General features: G+C 39.3%; 1 protein-coding gene across 3 annotated transcripts in view; it reads right to left on the bottom strand.

Moving 5' to 3' along the window:
- The window catches only part of LOC148427793 (metabotropic glutamate receptor 4-like), a 129,378-nt gene that overhangs the window by 24,431 nt on the left and 86,107 nt on the right, over positions 1–18,840 (bottom strand). For all 3 annotated transcript variants that reach the window (XR_015864908.1, XM_088409042.1, XM_088409041.1), the window contains exons 3-4: positions 17,358–17,574; positions 1,106–1,241 (exon numbers count right to left, since the gene is read on the bottom strand). Coding sequence is in view for 2 of the 3 variants with exons in the window: in XM_088409042.1 (XP_088265168.1) it covers positions 1,106–1,241; positions 17,358–17,574 (353 nt within the window). In the remaining variant the exon portion in view is untranslated. The remainder of the gene's footprint in view (positions 1–1,105; positions 1,242–17,357; positions 17,575–18,840) is intronic.

Raw genomic sequence — 18,840 nt, 5'->3', positions numbered from 1 at the left:
GTAATTGATTAATCTGTCAATTATTTTGCTGATTAATCTGACAAAGTGCTATATGTTTTATGTTTACTCAATGACAGGACATCATATCACACTGGCAGGACACACGCATAGAATTAGGATTTGTGTTTGCATCTCTCAGTTGATTAATTAACCTCATTCATTTATTTATTAAATTTATTACGCCAATTGATTGCTTAATCAAACAATAATTTAACGACTACAATTTATCATTTTCAACGATACAATATGTACACTTGAGTAATAGCCATTGCATAAAAATGTTGAGCTTACACAATTGAGCATATCATTCTTTGCTATAGCGCAGAGAGCAAAGCAATTCGTCTGTAATGTCACATTCTAACACTTCATTAATAGGGCACTCCATTCAGAGCAGTTTGCCGAGTTATGAGTATGCGCGGGTTCAAAGATGCAGCGGGAGAATTCGGTCGAGATCCCACTGGCTTTAGGTAATTACGATATGTCCACACAAGGAGCCGTTCTCTGGATAGGATTAAGTCTATGAGCGCTGGAATTTCTGGCCCTGTCATTGACAAGGGACTGCCCTAATTCAAGTGGTTGCCAGGGAACAGCTTCCCTTCCAAAGCCGCAAGAGAGCTGTGCGTGTGATGACAGCGTTCTGTCGGCCTTGAAGGATGAGTGAAAATATTAAATAAAATGGCACTCTAGAAGTTGCTTATGCCGATAACGCTTGGCACCGAAAGGTTTGACGGCAAAGTATGAAATTGAAGAAAAACAATCTTAGCCATCACAAAGGTAATTTCAGTACGTCCATGAATGGAAATACAAAGTGATTAGTTTTACAGACGTTAAGTCATAAGTTACTCTCATTTTTTTTCCCCAACTTCTTGACAATTGGGGGGAAGGGATGTGCTAGTTTCAGTCTTTAAAACAAGTAGATTTGCTTGCGTGTCCTTGTAACGATCTGAATCCTATCTGTTTTAGTGAAATAAGCAACAGTAGTAGTTAGATCAGATGAGTAGAATATAGTTTCAATTTAAGCGAGACTAAATGCAGGAATAAAGTCTAGAAACTCAGTTATATGAAAACATTTGACACAAAATCAACTGCAATTTTACTCACTTACCTGATGTCATCCTCGTTAGCGAATATAATGACCACCCGGGCATTCGGGTTCTCACTTAGCCTCCGGATGATCTTATCAAACTCTTCTGCTTTCGGTTCACGAGGGATTTTCACAGACTGGAAAATGCACAAGCCACCTAAAGAGTGGGACAACCAAGAGAGAAATTGTTCGTTTGTTATTCTGTTTTTATTGTTATATTTTGTTTTCAATTAAATTCTTGCTGCAGGTCCCTGGGGATAACCTGTGAAACAACAATTTGGAAGACCGAATGAGAAAGTTGCTGTCATCGATTAAAAGTTATTTCAAAAAGGTTACTCATTTCGCATGAGATTGCCCGGATCTACAGTTCGCAGGTCTCAAACTCAAAGCCCCGGCCGGGGCCAGATCGGGCCCGCCGTATCATTTTACGTGGCCCGTGAAATGCTGATTTGACTTGCAAGCTGTCTCCAATTTCTGGCCCTCTGATAGAAACGATAACTAAAATGTGACCCACGATAAAAATGACTTTGGTGAAGTTGGAATGGTGCATTTAAAGAGTCACTGATGTTTTCAAGTGATTTCAGCTGGAGGCTTTAATTTTTCAAAATTCTAACTTAATTTTTAAAATGTAATTTTTAAAATCATAGGTTTGTTGATTTTGTTGCATGTATATTTTGGTGACAAATGGCGTATTAAAGCACATAGGTAGGACACTGGACAATCTCTGGGTTTCTTTAAGAAAAGGAGGACTGGATCCTTTGAGCGAGAGAGAAAAAAAAGGCACGCTAGTGATTCTGGTTATGGCTAATGCTAATGCTAATGCTATCTTGGTTGAGAGTCCAACAGCTGGAAACAAGTCAATGCAGTTACCATTATCCAGCTTTTATTGCTCTGTCACAGCAACATTTGGAATCATTTGATTTTGTCAAAAAGCAAAAGTGCACTTTAAGTATGGATGGCATCTTTTAAGTTGATCATTTTTCATTTTATTTAATTCAAAAAATTAATTTTTTTTTAATTCTTTCCTACTTCCTACTTAAATTTACCTCTTGGTTTGAAAAATGTGTTACTTTAAATCTGTCTACAATTGATGATGTTTTAGCACAAACATCTGATTCTGGCCCTCTATGGCCCTCAAACATAGACATTTGAAACATTTGAAAAAAAAAGACTTTTTGATTTCATTGGTCAATGCAGTGTAAAAATCCCACTGTATTTTTCAGTTAAGTCAATGATTTACATATTATTATTGAGAACCATGCTTTACTGTTAATTCCTTTGTGAGTGGGAGAGTGCCCTTGTCCTCTTTTAGACGATCTGCTTTTGAACATAAATCAAAAGGTTACAGGCCATTGTTTCCCAGCGACGCTTTACAATTCCTAGTTTACCACTTCAGACGTGTACTTAGCACTTTGTCAAAATATGCTCGATAGTGGATCTTCCATTTAGAACTTTCAACAAAACCAAGGATCTATCGATGATGGAATAATGTTGTATTTATTTCACACCATGCATGTAGGTCTGGCACTGTAAATGAGGAATATGGAGGGAAAAAAAAGTACTAAAAAATGAGAAACGTGTACGGCGGAACAATGGCTACTTTAAACGAAATTAAAATATTTAACTGCCTTGTCATGTTTTGTCCATAACAGAAAAGTACCCTTCGCGACATACATATGCTTTAGCCACAATAGGTCAGACATAATAGTGAGTGCTAAAAGCGACACCAAAAAAAAATAAAGGTTGAACTGCGTGTTACCTCAAGAGTAGTTGGTACCAAACCCCTTGGTACGGGCTGCTCTTTTCCTGTATAAGGAGTGCCATAGGCTAGGTCAAATTTAAAAATAAAGGTGGCTTGTATTTGAATGCTAAAAGAGCCCAAACGTGCCCTGCATGCGCATTGAGGACATTGTGACATCACAGATAGTGGTCTGTTACATTTTTTGTCATGGCATTTTGTGCAGTGCCCCCAACATCTCCCTTGCTAGCGAGCAAAAATGCGCGAGAAAAAGAGACAAAATACACCTCGCACTCCCTTCAGTGACTTGTCTTTGCCTCGTCCACATTTGTTGTTTTGGTTTTTTTTCCAATCTGCTCCGGCCTTTTTGAGTGCAGAATTGTGACATTTGCCACTTGTTTGTTATGCGTGAGTCGGACGAATGCGACTTGTCCGTTCGGACTGAAGTCAGTCGCATGTCAAAAGATCGGATTCATACAGGATTTAGTACCACAAACCGAAGTGAGGCCAATGCGACACGGTTCGTGTCGCTTTTGAAAAAATCTGATCTGTGTCATTCACAATGCCATCAAAAGATCAGATTGAGGTCAAATAGTGGCAAAAATCGGAATTGGGCCACTCCAAGCCGCAGTGTGAACCTAGCCACAGTTTGATCCACATTGGCTGCAATACCTCAGTTTTCCGGAATTGGTTAACCCGGTACACGCACACACACGATTCCTCAAATCTTTACAGATTTTTTTTTCTTTGGTAAAGCCCACACAAAAAGTTGAAAAATCCATCATTTGACAGATTCAGACTCAGTGTCCTCTCTCCATGGCCGCGGATAGGCGACGCTATGGTGAAACTGAAGCAGAGGTTTTCTATTCGCCTCACCGTCTATCTTTACACTAACACTACTCTTAGAGGCTCATGGGAAATTTAGCAGCGGTTCTCTGCTCTCTAAGACTCTATCAATCATTGAATTCTGTGCCGTTGCCTCGGCGTTACTTCAGTCCCCCATTCCCTCAACATCTGCTGCGTAGAGGCAGAGCACTCAACCTTTCCTTTCCGTCCCTCCTCACAACACTAGTAACCGGCAACCACCTCAGGAGAAAAAAGTGGGAGGTCCATGGGATTACAGCACAGCCTCTGAGAGTTGGGCACGATGCGCAAGACTGCTGCAGTAACTCGCTCAGTTATTTTGTACTCACAGACATTTGATGCACGGCAAGCACAAGCCACTGATTTGTCAATGCAAACTGGTTGGGGAAGAAGTTTTTTTTTTCCCTTTTTTTTTCTGGTCAGTCTTTCGCTACACCTCAAATAATGAGTGTCACATCCTGCGTCCCTAATGCGTTGTCCTGTTTGCAGATTGAGGAGCAGAACCACTGGCCGCACACCTGCTCCTCATTCCAATCAGGAGACTATTTAGGTGCGGTCAGAGCTGGAGGGCGTCGCCGGATTCTTGCGTCTGCAGCCTCCTTGTGTACATGCCAGTTCCTTGTTCCTCATTCCCTTGATTCCTAGCGCCTTTGCCCAAGTGTTTTATTTGCTACTTTTTCTCCTTGCCTCCAGTCTGCCACTTGGTCAGCACTTTACTTTGTTACTTTGTATTTTCGGCGACGCCCTCCTGCTGGTTCTGCCCCCCAAGTCTTAGTAAGTTACTTGCACTTTTGCATAGTCTCTTTTAGTTGTACTTTTGAGTCCCCTTATCATCTTTTTGTTGTACTTTTGTTGTACAAGTAACTTGGTTAGAAACCCACGCGGTGTGTGCTTTTTGTGTTAATAAACCATTTTCTCAACTCCACGCTGTCTCCTGTGTGTCCCGGGGTTCACAATCAAGCTGCCCGAGTCACGACCGTGACAATGGGTTTTTCGAAAGGTCTTACCCTTTGCAAGTATATAAAAATGCACGGCGTTATTAGTATCCTACAATATTTAAAATCAAAGGGATGCTCACTCACTTTAGTTTCACGCTTAAATCCAATAATATCAACGAACTCTAGAGGATCATTTGTTTAATGCATAACAGCACATTTTACACCAAGCCTGCAAGTGTTCTCACAACAGCTAATCAGATTTTACCCTGACAAAGTGCCATCATGCACATGTAATGCTACATTTGACATGTAATAACATTAGCCTTAAAGAATATTGCAAAATAATTAACTCATTTTTACCACTTTGAGTTTGTCTGTGTGGATCTCCCAAGGAAAGCTCATCTGTCCTTCAGTTGGAAATAAGCAGGAAAATGAACTAAGAATATTTATGGAGTCATGGGCTCTGGCTTTTGTAAAACCCAACTTGACAACCTCCAGGGACTATCACCTACATGATGACACTTTGAGGAGGAACCTGTTACCTCGTCGGTCGCAAGCCAAAAAACAAGTGGCTACAGGAACCCTGACACATTATGTGACACGAGAGGTGAGGTGTAACAACACCTAATGTATCAATTCAAGGCTGAAGGTAGCCTCAACCAGAGGGGCTACAGCTCATGCCTCTGCGCCTTCTCGCTGACAGCTAATTGACAGATGGTCAAAATGATACAAAAGGTCAAATTTTGAGCCCTTGCGCCCAAAATAACAAAGTATAAAACTAAAAAGAAGTGAAAATGGTAAAAAAAATAAAAAGTAAAAAAAAAAACTGGTTTGTGGACACCTATTTAAATTTTTAAGTGTCTTAAGGTACATTAAGGCATTTTTTAAGGTCCCTTGCCTAATACTTTTTACTCTGCGATTTTTCAACCGTACACTGTTATATACTGTTCAAGAAAACTATACCGCCTGATGTCTTAATTGTGATAAGTGGCCCATACTTCAGCCCATTCTTTGTCATGTTCACATTTAGATCAGCAAGCCATCATATTTGCTATATTTGTTGCAAAGAGTATCATTTTGAGAGAATGGAAATCCATCATGCCTCCTCATTTTTATAAATGGTTGAATTATATAATGGCATGGTATTATCTTGAAGAGATCCAGTGAAGTATGTATGATGGGGACCTTCTACAAATCATATCAAGCAGAGGGGAACTTGGCCTGCAATAGCAGGGGACTGATCTGTGGAATCAGCCCATCTCCTCCTGAACTATTGGACCTTGCCTGACTTTTTATGGAGAGTATGCACTGTATGTATCAAATTGTATACATTGCATGGTTATGCATTCCCACTGGCGGTGTTTTTGTGTTGTTGAATGAAAATTTTAAATTGAAAACTTAAATTGAAAAAAAAAAAAAAAAGAAAAACAATCTATATGTCCACTTTAAACTTTGTCATAGTCATGTCATTTTCATTTTCCCTCTATGGTCTGAAAATGTAATATTTAACCTTAAGGAGTCAGAGGGTTTTTTTCAGCATATATTTATATCACTATTTCACTATGTGCACTATATTTAAAAATTCTAAATTGATATGGGTTAGAGATAAAGGCTTACTGTGCAAATGTTGATTGGTTCAATTTTGCTACTTTGGGGCATTAAGTGCATGTCTATGATTGATTACATATGCAATAATAATAAGGCTGAACTGTGAGTAAAGTTTGATTTATTTGCTGTAAGGGTTTCTTATTTTTCATGCACAATGCGCAGTAATTCACTATGTAACAGTGTATGTATGGAATTTCCCAAAATACACCTGCTCATTTAGGCTGTGCCTTATACACGAGTAATATGGTGCACCTTTGATTTATTTATTTTACTGAACATATAGTTGTGAAGGGAATCATATATTAGGTTGTTATCATTATGTGCTTAGTTCATTGTTACCCATTTATGCAATCCTAGTTCATCTTGACCCTGTCCTTAGATAGAACTGTTGACGCACGAAAGTGTGAGCCGGGACCTTGGCCCAGCTGCCGGTGGCGCCCGGCTGGCTCTTTTGTTGTGTCTTGTAATCTGCTATGCTTCTACTCAATAAAAGCCAGGGGGGGACGGCTGGGCAGTGGAAAACTAGCGTTGGAAGACCCACGAGTTACATTTGCCCAAGCTTTTTCCCTATGCCGGCATAGAAAAGTCCATCTTGGCTGGTCTGAGTTACTCTTTTTGCTGTTTAAGCAGCTAGGCTTGTCCTAGTCTTCTTTTCTGAGATTTCTCTGACAATAGTAAGCACATTTCAAAATTCGAGAACTAAGCAACGAAAAAGGAGCAAGTAAAAGAAATGGTCAGTAAATATTGCAGTTTGGTGAGGTTTGTATGTTCAAAAGAAAGTAGGAAGAAGTGTAAAACATGCCTAATCCTCCTCGTATTCTATTTACTCAAAAGTATCAAGCCTTGAAACTTACCAATAATAATAATAATAATAAAACAATAAATCAAAATGTCATTTTCGGTCATTTCAAATTTATTTCTTTTTTTTGGAAATCGGATCTTTCAAAATGGGTCTCAATTGACAGCTAGCACTGTATATATTAGTAATCAAGTGAGAAACTCAACACTGTTTCACACTGGTAAATAATATACTGTGTTAGGGTGAGAAAAGCAGATATTTTTGTGATGCAAACGTGGGAAACATTGTCCCCTGGTGGTAGGATGACAAGGTGATGTCTTTTTAAATGTTAATATTGCCGAGGATCAGCTTAATGAATCGCGGTAGCCGATATCATGATCGCGATTAAAATTTGATTCATTGTGCAGCCTATATGACACGAAAGAAAAACTTGTAAAATAAGAACAAGCAACACGGCTCAGTGGTAGTGCTCCTCCTCCAACCAAGAGACTGTCAGTTCGAAGGTTGTTCGTTCCCTGACCATCATGACCATGTAAAAGCTTTCTTGAACTAGTCCTCGAATCCTCAAGTTGTGTCATGAGTAGTCAGTGCAATGAGTTTTGAGTGCCTGTGGTAGAAAAGCGCTATAGAATTGAAAGTCAGTTTTATATTTAGAAATTATTTTGAAAGTAAAACACTTATTCTAAGCACGATTCACAGGTCACTCATAAATAGCCTCGCAGTCTGCAGTCGACAGACACGATTTGTGCCGTTTATGTGGATCCTTGCTTACAAAGAAATGAACAAATAGTCAGAGATGGTAAAATCAGGTACGGCAAGTAAAAACCCTGCCACGGTTTGACTTTAGCCACAGATACTCAACTGGTAGGTTCACAAGCTTGTTTGACTGCTGGTTTAGTAGAGCCATCTGTGGCTGAAGTCAAACTGTGTCAGGCTTTGAACTTTCCGCACCTAGATTTACCATCCCTGCAAATAGGTGGGAAGAAACATAACTTATCTTGGCCCACACGACTCTGATTACTCTGATCCAACAAGACAATTTGAATATTCGTCCTGATAAGAAAATCGGCTGTGGTTGGCGGTCAGCATCAAAAGTAAATGGCTGTATGCTGAGAGTAATAGCATGAGCTCAGTACAATACATTGAAAAAAAACGTGTTCATTTATTGCTTGATCTGTTGAAGCCATGCCAAACTAATGCCATGAAACACACAATAAAACTGAGAAATTAGAGCATCCCTGACTATAGTGCAGCAGCCACAGTTGAAAACCTAATGAGGAGTATATTTCTCTCCCAACGCTCATTGCACCTAACGGCTGAGTGCCACCTAAATCCAGATCTAAAAATAGCCACTGCAGAGTAGAGGATGAGCCTCGTCTCCCGTGTCTTCCATTGTTTGCCAGATTAGGTCACAAAAATTACTTTTTCTTTGACACTCGTGGGTGAGCAGCCGTCTTGAACATTACATGTTTTTTGGCGTGGTGGCTGATTGCAGCAGACCTCCTTGAACTTGTACACAATAGACAGGAAGCCCTCAAAGGGTTCAAGCGATGGAAGGTGAGCTATATAGACAACTCATTCAATGCCATTGATGGCTATGGATGTCAAAGATTCAGATGAACTGGTCTGGCGGTGAAATGAATTAGACCTCTCTTCCTAGCAGGTTACATTTTGTAGCTAGGTAGCAATAACGATTCCTCCAAATAAACAGGGTTTATTGTGTTGACAAATGACATTGCTTTGGAAAGAGAAACGACAAAAATGTGAGCTTCTTTTCACTGAGTGTCTGATTTGCCCCGTTGTGACTTCCCATCAGCTTCAAGACCTTCAAAGCACCGTGCAGACCGCACTGTACGCATGGCTCCTGACCAGTAATCAAACGTGACGAAAGTCCGCATCCCATGAATGTGGTAAATACAAATGTGGAAAGTGGCAAATTAACACTGAATTGATAACACAACGTTAGCAAATGAATAGTACATATCTTTGATTTGTTAAAGTACCACAAAGAATGTATGCATGTAGCTGAATGTGGGCCGGTTGTTATATCGCAGCATGATTTCCTGCTTCCCAGTCAGCGCATGCTGGGAAGCTCTCGGTTGCTCAGTGAGAAAGTGAATTGATGCAGCTGAGGTTTGGCAAGAAAAGCACCACTTAAGGTAAAATCCCAACATTAAAATGCAACCTAAGGTGAACATTAAAAATGTACTGTATTTCACATCTAATTATCAGAAAAACCACAAGCAATTGAAGATGAGGGAAATACAAGTCAGATCATTATGGAAACAGAATCCTGTTCTCAAAAGAATGAAAATCAATCCCAAGCCTCCAACCTGGGTCCTGGGTAATTTTCTCACTTGTCTGACCCCCCTGAAGGGTGATTCTGTAGCTGTCATTGTCATTCTTGTTAAATAGTCTGCAAGACAAATTACCGTATTTTCCGCACTATAAGGCGCACCGGATTATAAAGCGCACCATCAACAAAGGGCCGAGTTTCTAAAAAAAAGCCATATATAAGGCGCACATAGAGTTGAAACCATAGTACTGGCTGGGGTTGCATTATGCATCCACTAGATAGAGTTGCGTTATGCAGCCACTAGATGGTGCTTCACTAAAGGGAATGAATGAAAAACAATCAGCAAAGTCATTAAACTGTATTAATAGAATATAAACTTTATTCATACAAAATAAGCATTGTATGGATATTATACTAAGAAATATTTGTTATTAAAAAATATCAGATAAAACAGAGAATGTGTTATTGGTAATTGCTATTTAACTTCTAAACAGAGCGCAGAATAGATCCAGATCAAGCCATGCACTTGTGAACGCTGCGCCACAATCCTTTTGATTTTCCCCTCTGCATGCATTATATATTTTTGATCAGCTATTTCGTTATGGAGCACAAAGAAGTTACGAATAAACGAAAGTCAGGGAAATTTAAATGCCAAACATGTAAGGGTATGAGTTTGGAGCCAAGCGAGGGTGAAGACTGGTGCCGCTGTCTTTTTAATTTTTTCCTCTGCGGGCATGATATATTTTTGACCCGCTGTTACGATATGGAGCACAAATAAGTTACGAATAAACGAATATCAGGGAAATTTAAACGACAAACATGAGTGTGGGGCCACACACTCTTAAGTACTCCCCCACAAAAAAAAATCGTGTTGGGCCTGCAAATCAAGTTAATCAATCGCGCAGGGCCGTGTTGGCTTTAATGCCCTCGGGCCGGGTAGGTTTGAACTGGATTTTTTTAGGCATAAACTATATTTTATGCAGTCAGCAAACGATTTGATCCATATATAAGGCGCACCGGATTATAAGGCGCAGGCTTTTGGGTGCGCCTTTTAGTGCGGAAAATATGGTAATTGCAATGTTATACCCTTAATACATTTACTGAAGGCAGCAGAGCCACAACCATCTTTCTCATGAATGCTGGTTTGAATTTATAGACAGACACTACTTACTGCTGAGAAGGTTTTGAAAATACGTCGTAGTATTGTTGCAGTGTATTTACATACAATAATAAGCATAATCTTAGCTATACACCTGTCTAATCTGTCATACCCATTTAATGGCCTCAAAACTATGATGAAAAAAATTGGATATTATCCATCCATCCATCATCCTCAGCTGGCTTCGGGCAGTAGGCGGGGCACACCCTGAACTGGTAGCCAGCCAATCACAGGGCAAACAGAGGCGACAACCATTCAGGCACCCAATCACACCTAAGGGCAATTTAGTATGTCCAATACGCCTGCCATGCATGTTTAGGGAACGTTTAAGGAACTCAGGGAGAACATGCAAATTCCACACAGGAAGGCCGGAGCCAAGTGGATTTCAACCAGGTACTTTGAACTGTGAGGTGGACGTGCTATTCAATGCGCCATCGAGCCACCCAAATTGGATATAATTTTTGTGTAAAATTGATTTTTGTTAATCAATGTACATTGTACGTTGGTTATTGTGCGTTGGTCATTTATGGTTGTGAAAAGTTTGCACACACAGCGATAAAGATCAATGCAACATTATACCCTGGTGCACTGTTAAATTACTTTTACAGAACCATGTTAAATCCTCATTGTGAAGAAAAAAAATTGATCTTCGATCTTACTAGTACGTAGCAATGCGCCGAAAAAATGATTTTCATCAGAATCGAGATTCTCACTTACTATGATTTAAATTGATGTAAAATGTCCCTAAATCGATATCATGCATAAAATGAAATCGATTCGCTCCTTGTCGCTTCCGTACTACATCGGATGCCATGATGTCACCACGCAAGCGGATCTGGAAAATTAAGCCCCATCCTCATTGAAAGTAGTCTTGTGTGATGCACAAAGGCCGCAAAGTAAACACATGTAATCAGCTTTTATCTAAAAAAAAAGTTCTCAATTGCAGTGCTCTACACAGACAACAGCTTCACAAGTATTGTGCTCAGCATTTAATATTAGGTTAGGAAATGACTACTTTGTGTGTGTAATGCAATCATTGGATGAAGTGTTTAACTATCAAAGTTCTGTGGTTTTTTTTGTTTGTTTTTTATTATGTAGTAGTGGCTTGTCAAAGCATTGTTTGTGCAACCAATATGCCCAGATTTCATGTGCATCAAAAACCTAAATAGGAACAAATAACGAACACAAAATTTTAACAGAAAGCTTTACATTCAATATGATTTGGCTGTCCTCTGCAATGTGTATGTTTATCTCTGACAGACACTAAACTCATTTGCAAGTCATACAAATATCATTCACAAAAATAAATACTATGCTGTCATCAAATTCACTCAACCAAAATGATTCTTGACATTGTGTATTATGAACAGCTTGGTCTAAATGTTTGGACTCTGAAAGCAAAGTACTCGGCTCAAGTTTAAAGTATAGTGATGACACAGCTTAAATAATGCAAGAAGGAGCTGTAAAGCCCAGCGCTAGTTACACTCTGGCCCCAAAGATGAGGGATCAACTGAAAACATGTTGCAAGCAGTGCTGTTTAAGTAAGCCAAATGGCAACCAGTTTCATCTGTCAGCAAGTCAGCTCTCGCCTCATGCTGAATGCTCACTCAAAGTGGATGCTTTCTGCTCATCGCCTACGTTGCTGAATCTCGTGAAGACCAATGTCATTGGAGGATGTTGAGCGCATTTAAATAGGTCTTACACTCATCTTGAATATCAGATGCCAGCTTTTAGGCCCATAGTAACTAATCAGGAGCTCTGGGAGAATACCTGGTGGGCCAGGTTGTTTTTAAGGCCACTATAATGGGCTATGATGTACACTTGCTTTTTGGGCCTTTTTTTTCGGTCTGGTCGAAATAGTTATATGCTGATACTTGTCCAAATAAACACTGTTTGTCATCTTATACACATTCAGTTGTACTTCAGTCAGTGGTATTTAGCAATAACGTCTAACGATTTTGAAGCATGTGCACAGTGTCTCAGAGATCATACTTTGCAGCCTAGACCAATTTCTTCAGAGAGAGAGAGAGAGAGAGAGAGAGCGAGAGAGAGAGCGAGAGAGAGAGAGAGAGAGAGAGAGAGAGAGAGAGAGAGAGATGTGATATTAAACATCTATTTCCATCTTATTGGAATTTATGGTGGGTTTATATAACTTTTAGTTCATCACTAGCTGTCGCCCAATACTACTGGTTGTCCATTTGGGATTCCCTTATCAAATACACGAGGAATACAATATGCATTACGACGGTGGAGGAAATAGCTAATGTTTTCAGATTCACACACTAACAGGTTAAATAAAACTTCTTAAATAACATTTTATGAATTCAAAAAGGCTGGCCTGTGCCATAAAACTGCAGGGCTGAAAATAAGTCCCATTTGGAAGGAAATGTGAAGCAACATAGACCTTTTTAACATGCAAGCTAAAGAAGATTTGATCGATTAAATATTATGTCATGTTGATTAACAATGAATTATTTTCATTCTTCTCGCACAGGCTGACTTGTGCTTCTTTAGACACAACAGCCATGAACCCATTTTCACAGTCGCGCGCCGTCAGACAGAAGAAAGGATTATTTGTACGCTGGCACAAAAGATTTGTCTGTCTGCAATAAATAAGGGAAAATAAAATCATTTTTCTGCTTTATTTTTCAGTAAATGTCAAGCTCAAAGCTAAGCGAAGTATTTGTGCTGGCCTGGGGATGCACATATTCTTCCAGATATATTTTGTAGCTATAAGAAGGTAGAAATGTTGCTTCTGATCTGAGTATGACTCAAACTGCTGTGATTTTATTTAGACCAGCCTGTGCAGCTGCAGACGCTTGCTCAGCAAGTCTGCTTTTATCACCTCAAAATCAGAGAGAGTTACATGAGCAGGGGCAAACATTAGGAACGCTACTCACGTCAGAAACGCTACTCAGCATGACACAGCACAGTTTCACACCATTGTCAAAACGCATCAAAACGCTCTTGCATATGGCAGAGGTTTTACTATAGATATTGAGCAATGCTTATTGCTTAGAGTTAACGCTCCAGAAATACTGGATCCACATTAAGACATTTACAGTCCAACTCAAAAATGTTTCCAATCACGTTTAACGAGTGCTAAAGCAAAAGCTGGAGGCACGGTGAGAACAATGATCAAAAATCGCACGAGCGGCCGCCCAGAGGGACGCGTGACTGGCAGTCCCTACTGTTCATTACAGACATCATTAGAGGAAAATGAACATTGAATCTGCATTTACGTTTAGCTTATATCACTGATGACATTCTTCTGTATTCCCTAAGTGAAGCCTGGTGGTAAAGGTGTCTGACTACTTTATGCGTATGCAAACTGTACTCAATTTACTGTGGTCAGCAGACCTCTAAATTGATGAGGAAGTCATTGTTGTACACAATCTTATATTTATGGGTAAGTTTCAAACACTGACTTCAGTCACACATTACTGATGATAATGATAAATGAGTTGACATTGCTTATAATTACTAGACCTACGTAATTTATTACGAGACTATTTTCTAATGTACAAACCTTATTTGTATTCATCCATCCGTTTGCATTACCAAAATACTTTTTTGTGTCAAAGTGCTCCGCTTGGATTGTGCCGACGGCAATCCCCAGGAACTCTCCGACAGAGGCCAGAAGAGCCACCCTTGGCGCATGGCTTTTTCATGATGAAACACAAATGATAACGAAAGAAAATGTTGCTCTAAATGCTGTCGCTTTCTGTGCAGATGACGCTGTTTCTAAGTCCACCACGCAATTATAATTATTTTTATGCATGAAATTGGGGCTTAACTTAAAAGATTAATCACAAGATTTTAATCACTCATGCTACTAAAAAATACTAATTCATCTTTTTGTAAAGCTTTGTTGAAAAGCTTCTCAAATGAGTGTGTGTTACACTTAGCATCAAGTGCTGGCTTGAAAGAAGCAAGAGAAACAACAAAAGAAAACTAAGGCTCCAAGGCTTGAAAACGAAAAGTACATTGTAGCATGTAAGGTAGTAGGAAATCCGTTTAAACCTACAAAACACAGCTCCACTTGTTGAACCCAAACAATATGAATGTTAAAATGCCTTTAAGGCAGATGATGTTTGCTTTTGACATTTTTCTCACAGGCAAAAGGTCCAGTATGCTACCCTCATTTGGAATATTTGCATAATCTCTCCCTCAGTTGAGATATGGGGGGCACTCTTTTTGATCCCATCCTTAACCTTAACTGTCATTTAAGATTAAAAAAAAAAAAGATAAAAAAAAAAAAAAATCGGTCTGTTTCATTCTTAAATGACAAAATGATGTCAGGGAAAGCAACCAAACGAACAGTTTTTAGACAAATGTGGTGATTACTGGGGACCCCAAACTGTGCACACTATCACTGAAAATGTCACACTTTTCAAGACGTAACAGTAAAGTGACATGCCACTGCAATCACTGCACGTGTGTATGTGGTCTCTAAGAACACACCAGGCACGAGGGCTTTTCAGAAAGAGGCTCAGACTCGGAAGGATCTGCTGAATAGCATGAACTTGTGCATAGACAACAAGGAAGGATAACGGCTGTGGGGAGTACAAAATGAAAAATGTTTAATTTCATCTTCCTTCACTCTTTTAGTCTAAGCGTTATCGGAAAAGGAAACCTCGAGAAGGCCAGTATATTTAGCATTTTCACTCATCTTTCAAGGCTAAACATAAAATTGTGTGCTATCTCTATGTAAATATCATATGAAAGATTGACTTCCATTCCTTACTTTAAATTGCATGTAGGTAATAGCTAAGTTGTATGTGTGGAAACATTGCCATCCAATGGTGACAGTTATCACTACAGTGCTCAATTGGCTTATATTAATTAAGCATTAGTGAAGGGTGTCAGCGACCATTCAGAAAAAAAAAAAAAAAAAAAAAAATATATATATATATATATATATATATATATATATATATTTGTCCAGAATTGTATCATTTATTATTGTTATTATTAAAAGATGAGAATTCTCGTCCATGTTACTGAAAGTGCTGATGACAATGGAGTCCTCCAAGAAGATTTCACTGATTTTGGGATGAGAACTGTTGAAAAGAAAACCAGGATCTTTGAAAAGGCTTTTAAATCTTAAAACAGCAAATGTCCTCACTATAGAATGGCGTTGTTATATTTTTGTCACAATCTCTGGGGCTCCCCATGTTGTTTCAATGTTAGTTATTAATTCACTTATACCATCATGAAAGCACTAATGATTATAAGTGTGTGTATGTGTGTGTGTGTGTGTGTGTGTGTGTGTGTGTGTGTGTGGTGTTTTGATAAAATCAGGTGTACGTCGCAAATATCGGTTGTTTTGAGTTATTGACAAAAACGCAAATTTTGAACATACATCTATTTTTGGACTTTTACAGAAACAACCTGCCTAAAGTCGAAACAGCAGCCAAAAGGTTGTACTGTACGAAACTGTATGAAAATAAAGAGTATAATAAATGATACACACCGCTGCTGGTGTTTTTATCCATCAAGCTAGTGTATACCTTTAAAGCTGCCTATGAATGACCAAGTTCCCCATCTCAAATGTCATCTCACAAATGAACGGCCGATAAAAGTCCAAACCACCATGACGTGAGCATTTTGCATGACACTGAACAGAAGCCGGATACATGCGCGTAAAATCCTTGAAGCAAAACATGTAATGTATACACACCCCGGGTGCTTGTAGTTTCTGTGCTTCTGTCATACTGTTAGCGCTCACCTTTTCCATCACTAACCTGCATTTTGCTCTACATTGATCTTCTTTTTGGTTCTAATTATATTGTTACCGCCAAATTGCACTGATGTATTCATTAAAGTGTGTACTTAGGTTGGGAATGCTCATGCAACTAGTCAGGCTTCAAGGATGCAGCAGACGTGTTGCATCTGATCTTCCCAGCACGCTGAAAGCAACATGACTTCAAACAGTAAAATCCTTTGGGAAGAATGACTATAACCGGAGATGGAACTGCTGAAAGAAGGATGTTGTTCCCTGACGGTAAGTTAACATTACTGAGGTTGTTGTGAATTTGGGAGGGGCTGCAAGATTGAGGGAAACTGTAATTAAAAGTATATGCGAAATTCCTGATGCTGAAATGTATTTGTATTTGTATAAAATGTATTCGTATGTTGCCAATTTGAAGGAAACTTATTTTTAAGCTTCTAATATGTTTGGATGACATATTTTGGAGCTCCCTTCAATTATTTCTTGACACCAACGCTATCCCCTGCATTACGAGTGTTACGAGTTATTATTTTTCATTCCTTTTGCCCGTTTCTGTTTCATATTACCTCACTGTTCCCAAAAGATTACTTAAATCATTAACCTTGTACTATGTTTGACTAGTGGATGAACAAGGGGGGAATAACAAATGACTTACTTGGAATGTCATAGTAATAATAATAATACATTTTATTACTATTTCGCTGGTTAGGCCAATGTCTAGCTGTATTAATCATTGGTCATTTTTATATGAAAGATCAATTTACTTCAGTTATGGAACGCTTCGCTTTGGTCATGGATGATACAGTGATTCCCTTGCCTGATTTGAGTGCGGGCAGCGTGGGCTCGGTTCCCACTCAGTGATGTGAGTGTGAGTGTAATCTGCCTTTATCCACTTTGTGCGTTGTGATTGACTGACAAACAGTCCGGAGTGCTGTCTGAATTTTGCCTAAGGCCAGCTGGAATAGGTTTCCTGTCCCTCCGAACAGAATAAGCGATATGAAAATTTTTACTCAGCGATGTCATCTGAGCTATGTTTTAGCGCCGTTTTTGCTCATCAGGTGAAGTATACCGTACACAACACTATATCATAGTAAGAAGCAGTCGACTGAATATTTGTTGTTTGAAAATGGCACTCACCGTCCTCTCGTGACTTTTGAATGAATGCATCCACACCACTTTCTCCATAGTTTCCCTCAGAGGCCACAGTGGAAACGTAGTTCCAGCTCATGGCTTTGACGATGTCCACCATGGCCTGAGCCTGATAGGTGTCGGACGGCACCACTCGAGAGAAGAAGTCATAGCGTGTGTTGTCACTCAGCTCGGGAGCTGTGGAGGCGTAGCTCACCTGTGGGATCTGTCAGGGCAGAATCACGATAATCAAGATCTTTGGTTAATTCATTATGCAGGGTAATACTTTTCCCGCCATATCTTTAGGGTAGTAGTATGCTGGTAAATTTACATGTCGCTTGCACTGTTCAAAGTAGCTGGTTGAAATCCACTCTCTATCTATCTATCGATCTATCATATATATATATATATATATATATATATATATAGATCCCTGTGACTCATGTCAATATGACTCATGTCAATATGACTTTCGCCCCCTGGAGCTTCACCCTGGACTATGGCTCGGAACCCAGACATCCAAAGGAGTATGTGTGCAGTCAAGACTACGTTTGACACGCCCTCGTTTTCGGGTTTCTCTGCCCAGAATTTGGGTTTGGCATGAGAGTGCATAAAGGACAGAGTTGTCTTAACATAGAAAGAGTGAAAGGACTAAAAGTATCTCCATTCTCCAAAATTACCAGGAGGTAATTTTGGAGAATGGAGATACTGCACGTAGGTGCCGAATGCCACCAGTAGAGCAAAATGCACCAACTGTCACAAACTAAGATTCTAAATATATATATATATATATATATATATATATATATATATATATATATATATGTATTCTTATTCTACACTTCATTTGGAGGTAGCTCAACAATGCACTTGAATTTGAATGTTGCCAAGATAAAATCCCCAGTTTTGAGAAAATGTGTTGCACATAGTATACCAAGCTCTTATTTTCATACACTTCAATTACGATTTGAACCATTTGGTTTTGGGAGCTGAAAGTCGAGACTTAAAGGTCTGAATAGAGATGTTGTGATGACTGTGAATGATTTAATTCATTTTGTGGTGGAATTCGGGTGTGTTTGTTTTAGCTTCCCAGTCTAGTACTCCAGCCCCTGCCAGTGCAAAGCCCGGATAAAACTGGATGATTTATGTCAGGAAAGGCATTAACAAAGCAAAATAACTGCCAAACAAATATACGTGGTTCGCTGTGGTGACCTCTGACCATCTCGGGTTCCAGGCTCTAGCTAAACAAGTTTGAGGAAGACAGTTGCAGAAATTGATGAAATCGTGTCTGAATTTGACAAAAAAACAAACCTCATCATCCATCATTGCATCACGAAATACTAAATGCATGTTAATGGAGCTTTTCATTGCCCACATCACACCAATTCATCCTTGAAATATACAATTTTAAAAAATGTCACTCAAGTGACTCATCCTGTTCACAACAAAGTGAGGCAAAAGCAGTCATCTTGAAAGTTTACTTATTTCCTGT

Source organism: Hippichthys cyanospilos, chromosome 2 (genome assembly GCF_059441005.1).
Source record: "Hippichthys cyanospilos isolate Australia breed blue-spotted pipefish chromosome 2, RoL_Hcya_1.0, whole genome shotgun sequence".
NCBI classification, from domain to species: Eukaryota; Metazoa; Chordata; class Actinopteri; order Syngnathiformes; family Syngnathidae; genus Hippichthys; species Hippichthys cyanospilos.
This window is presented reverse-complemented; position numbering and strand designations above follow the sequence as displayed.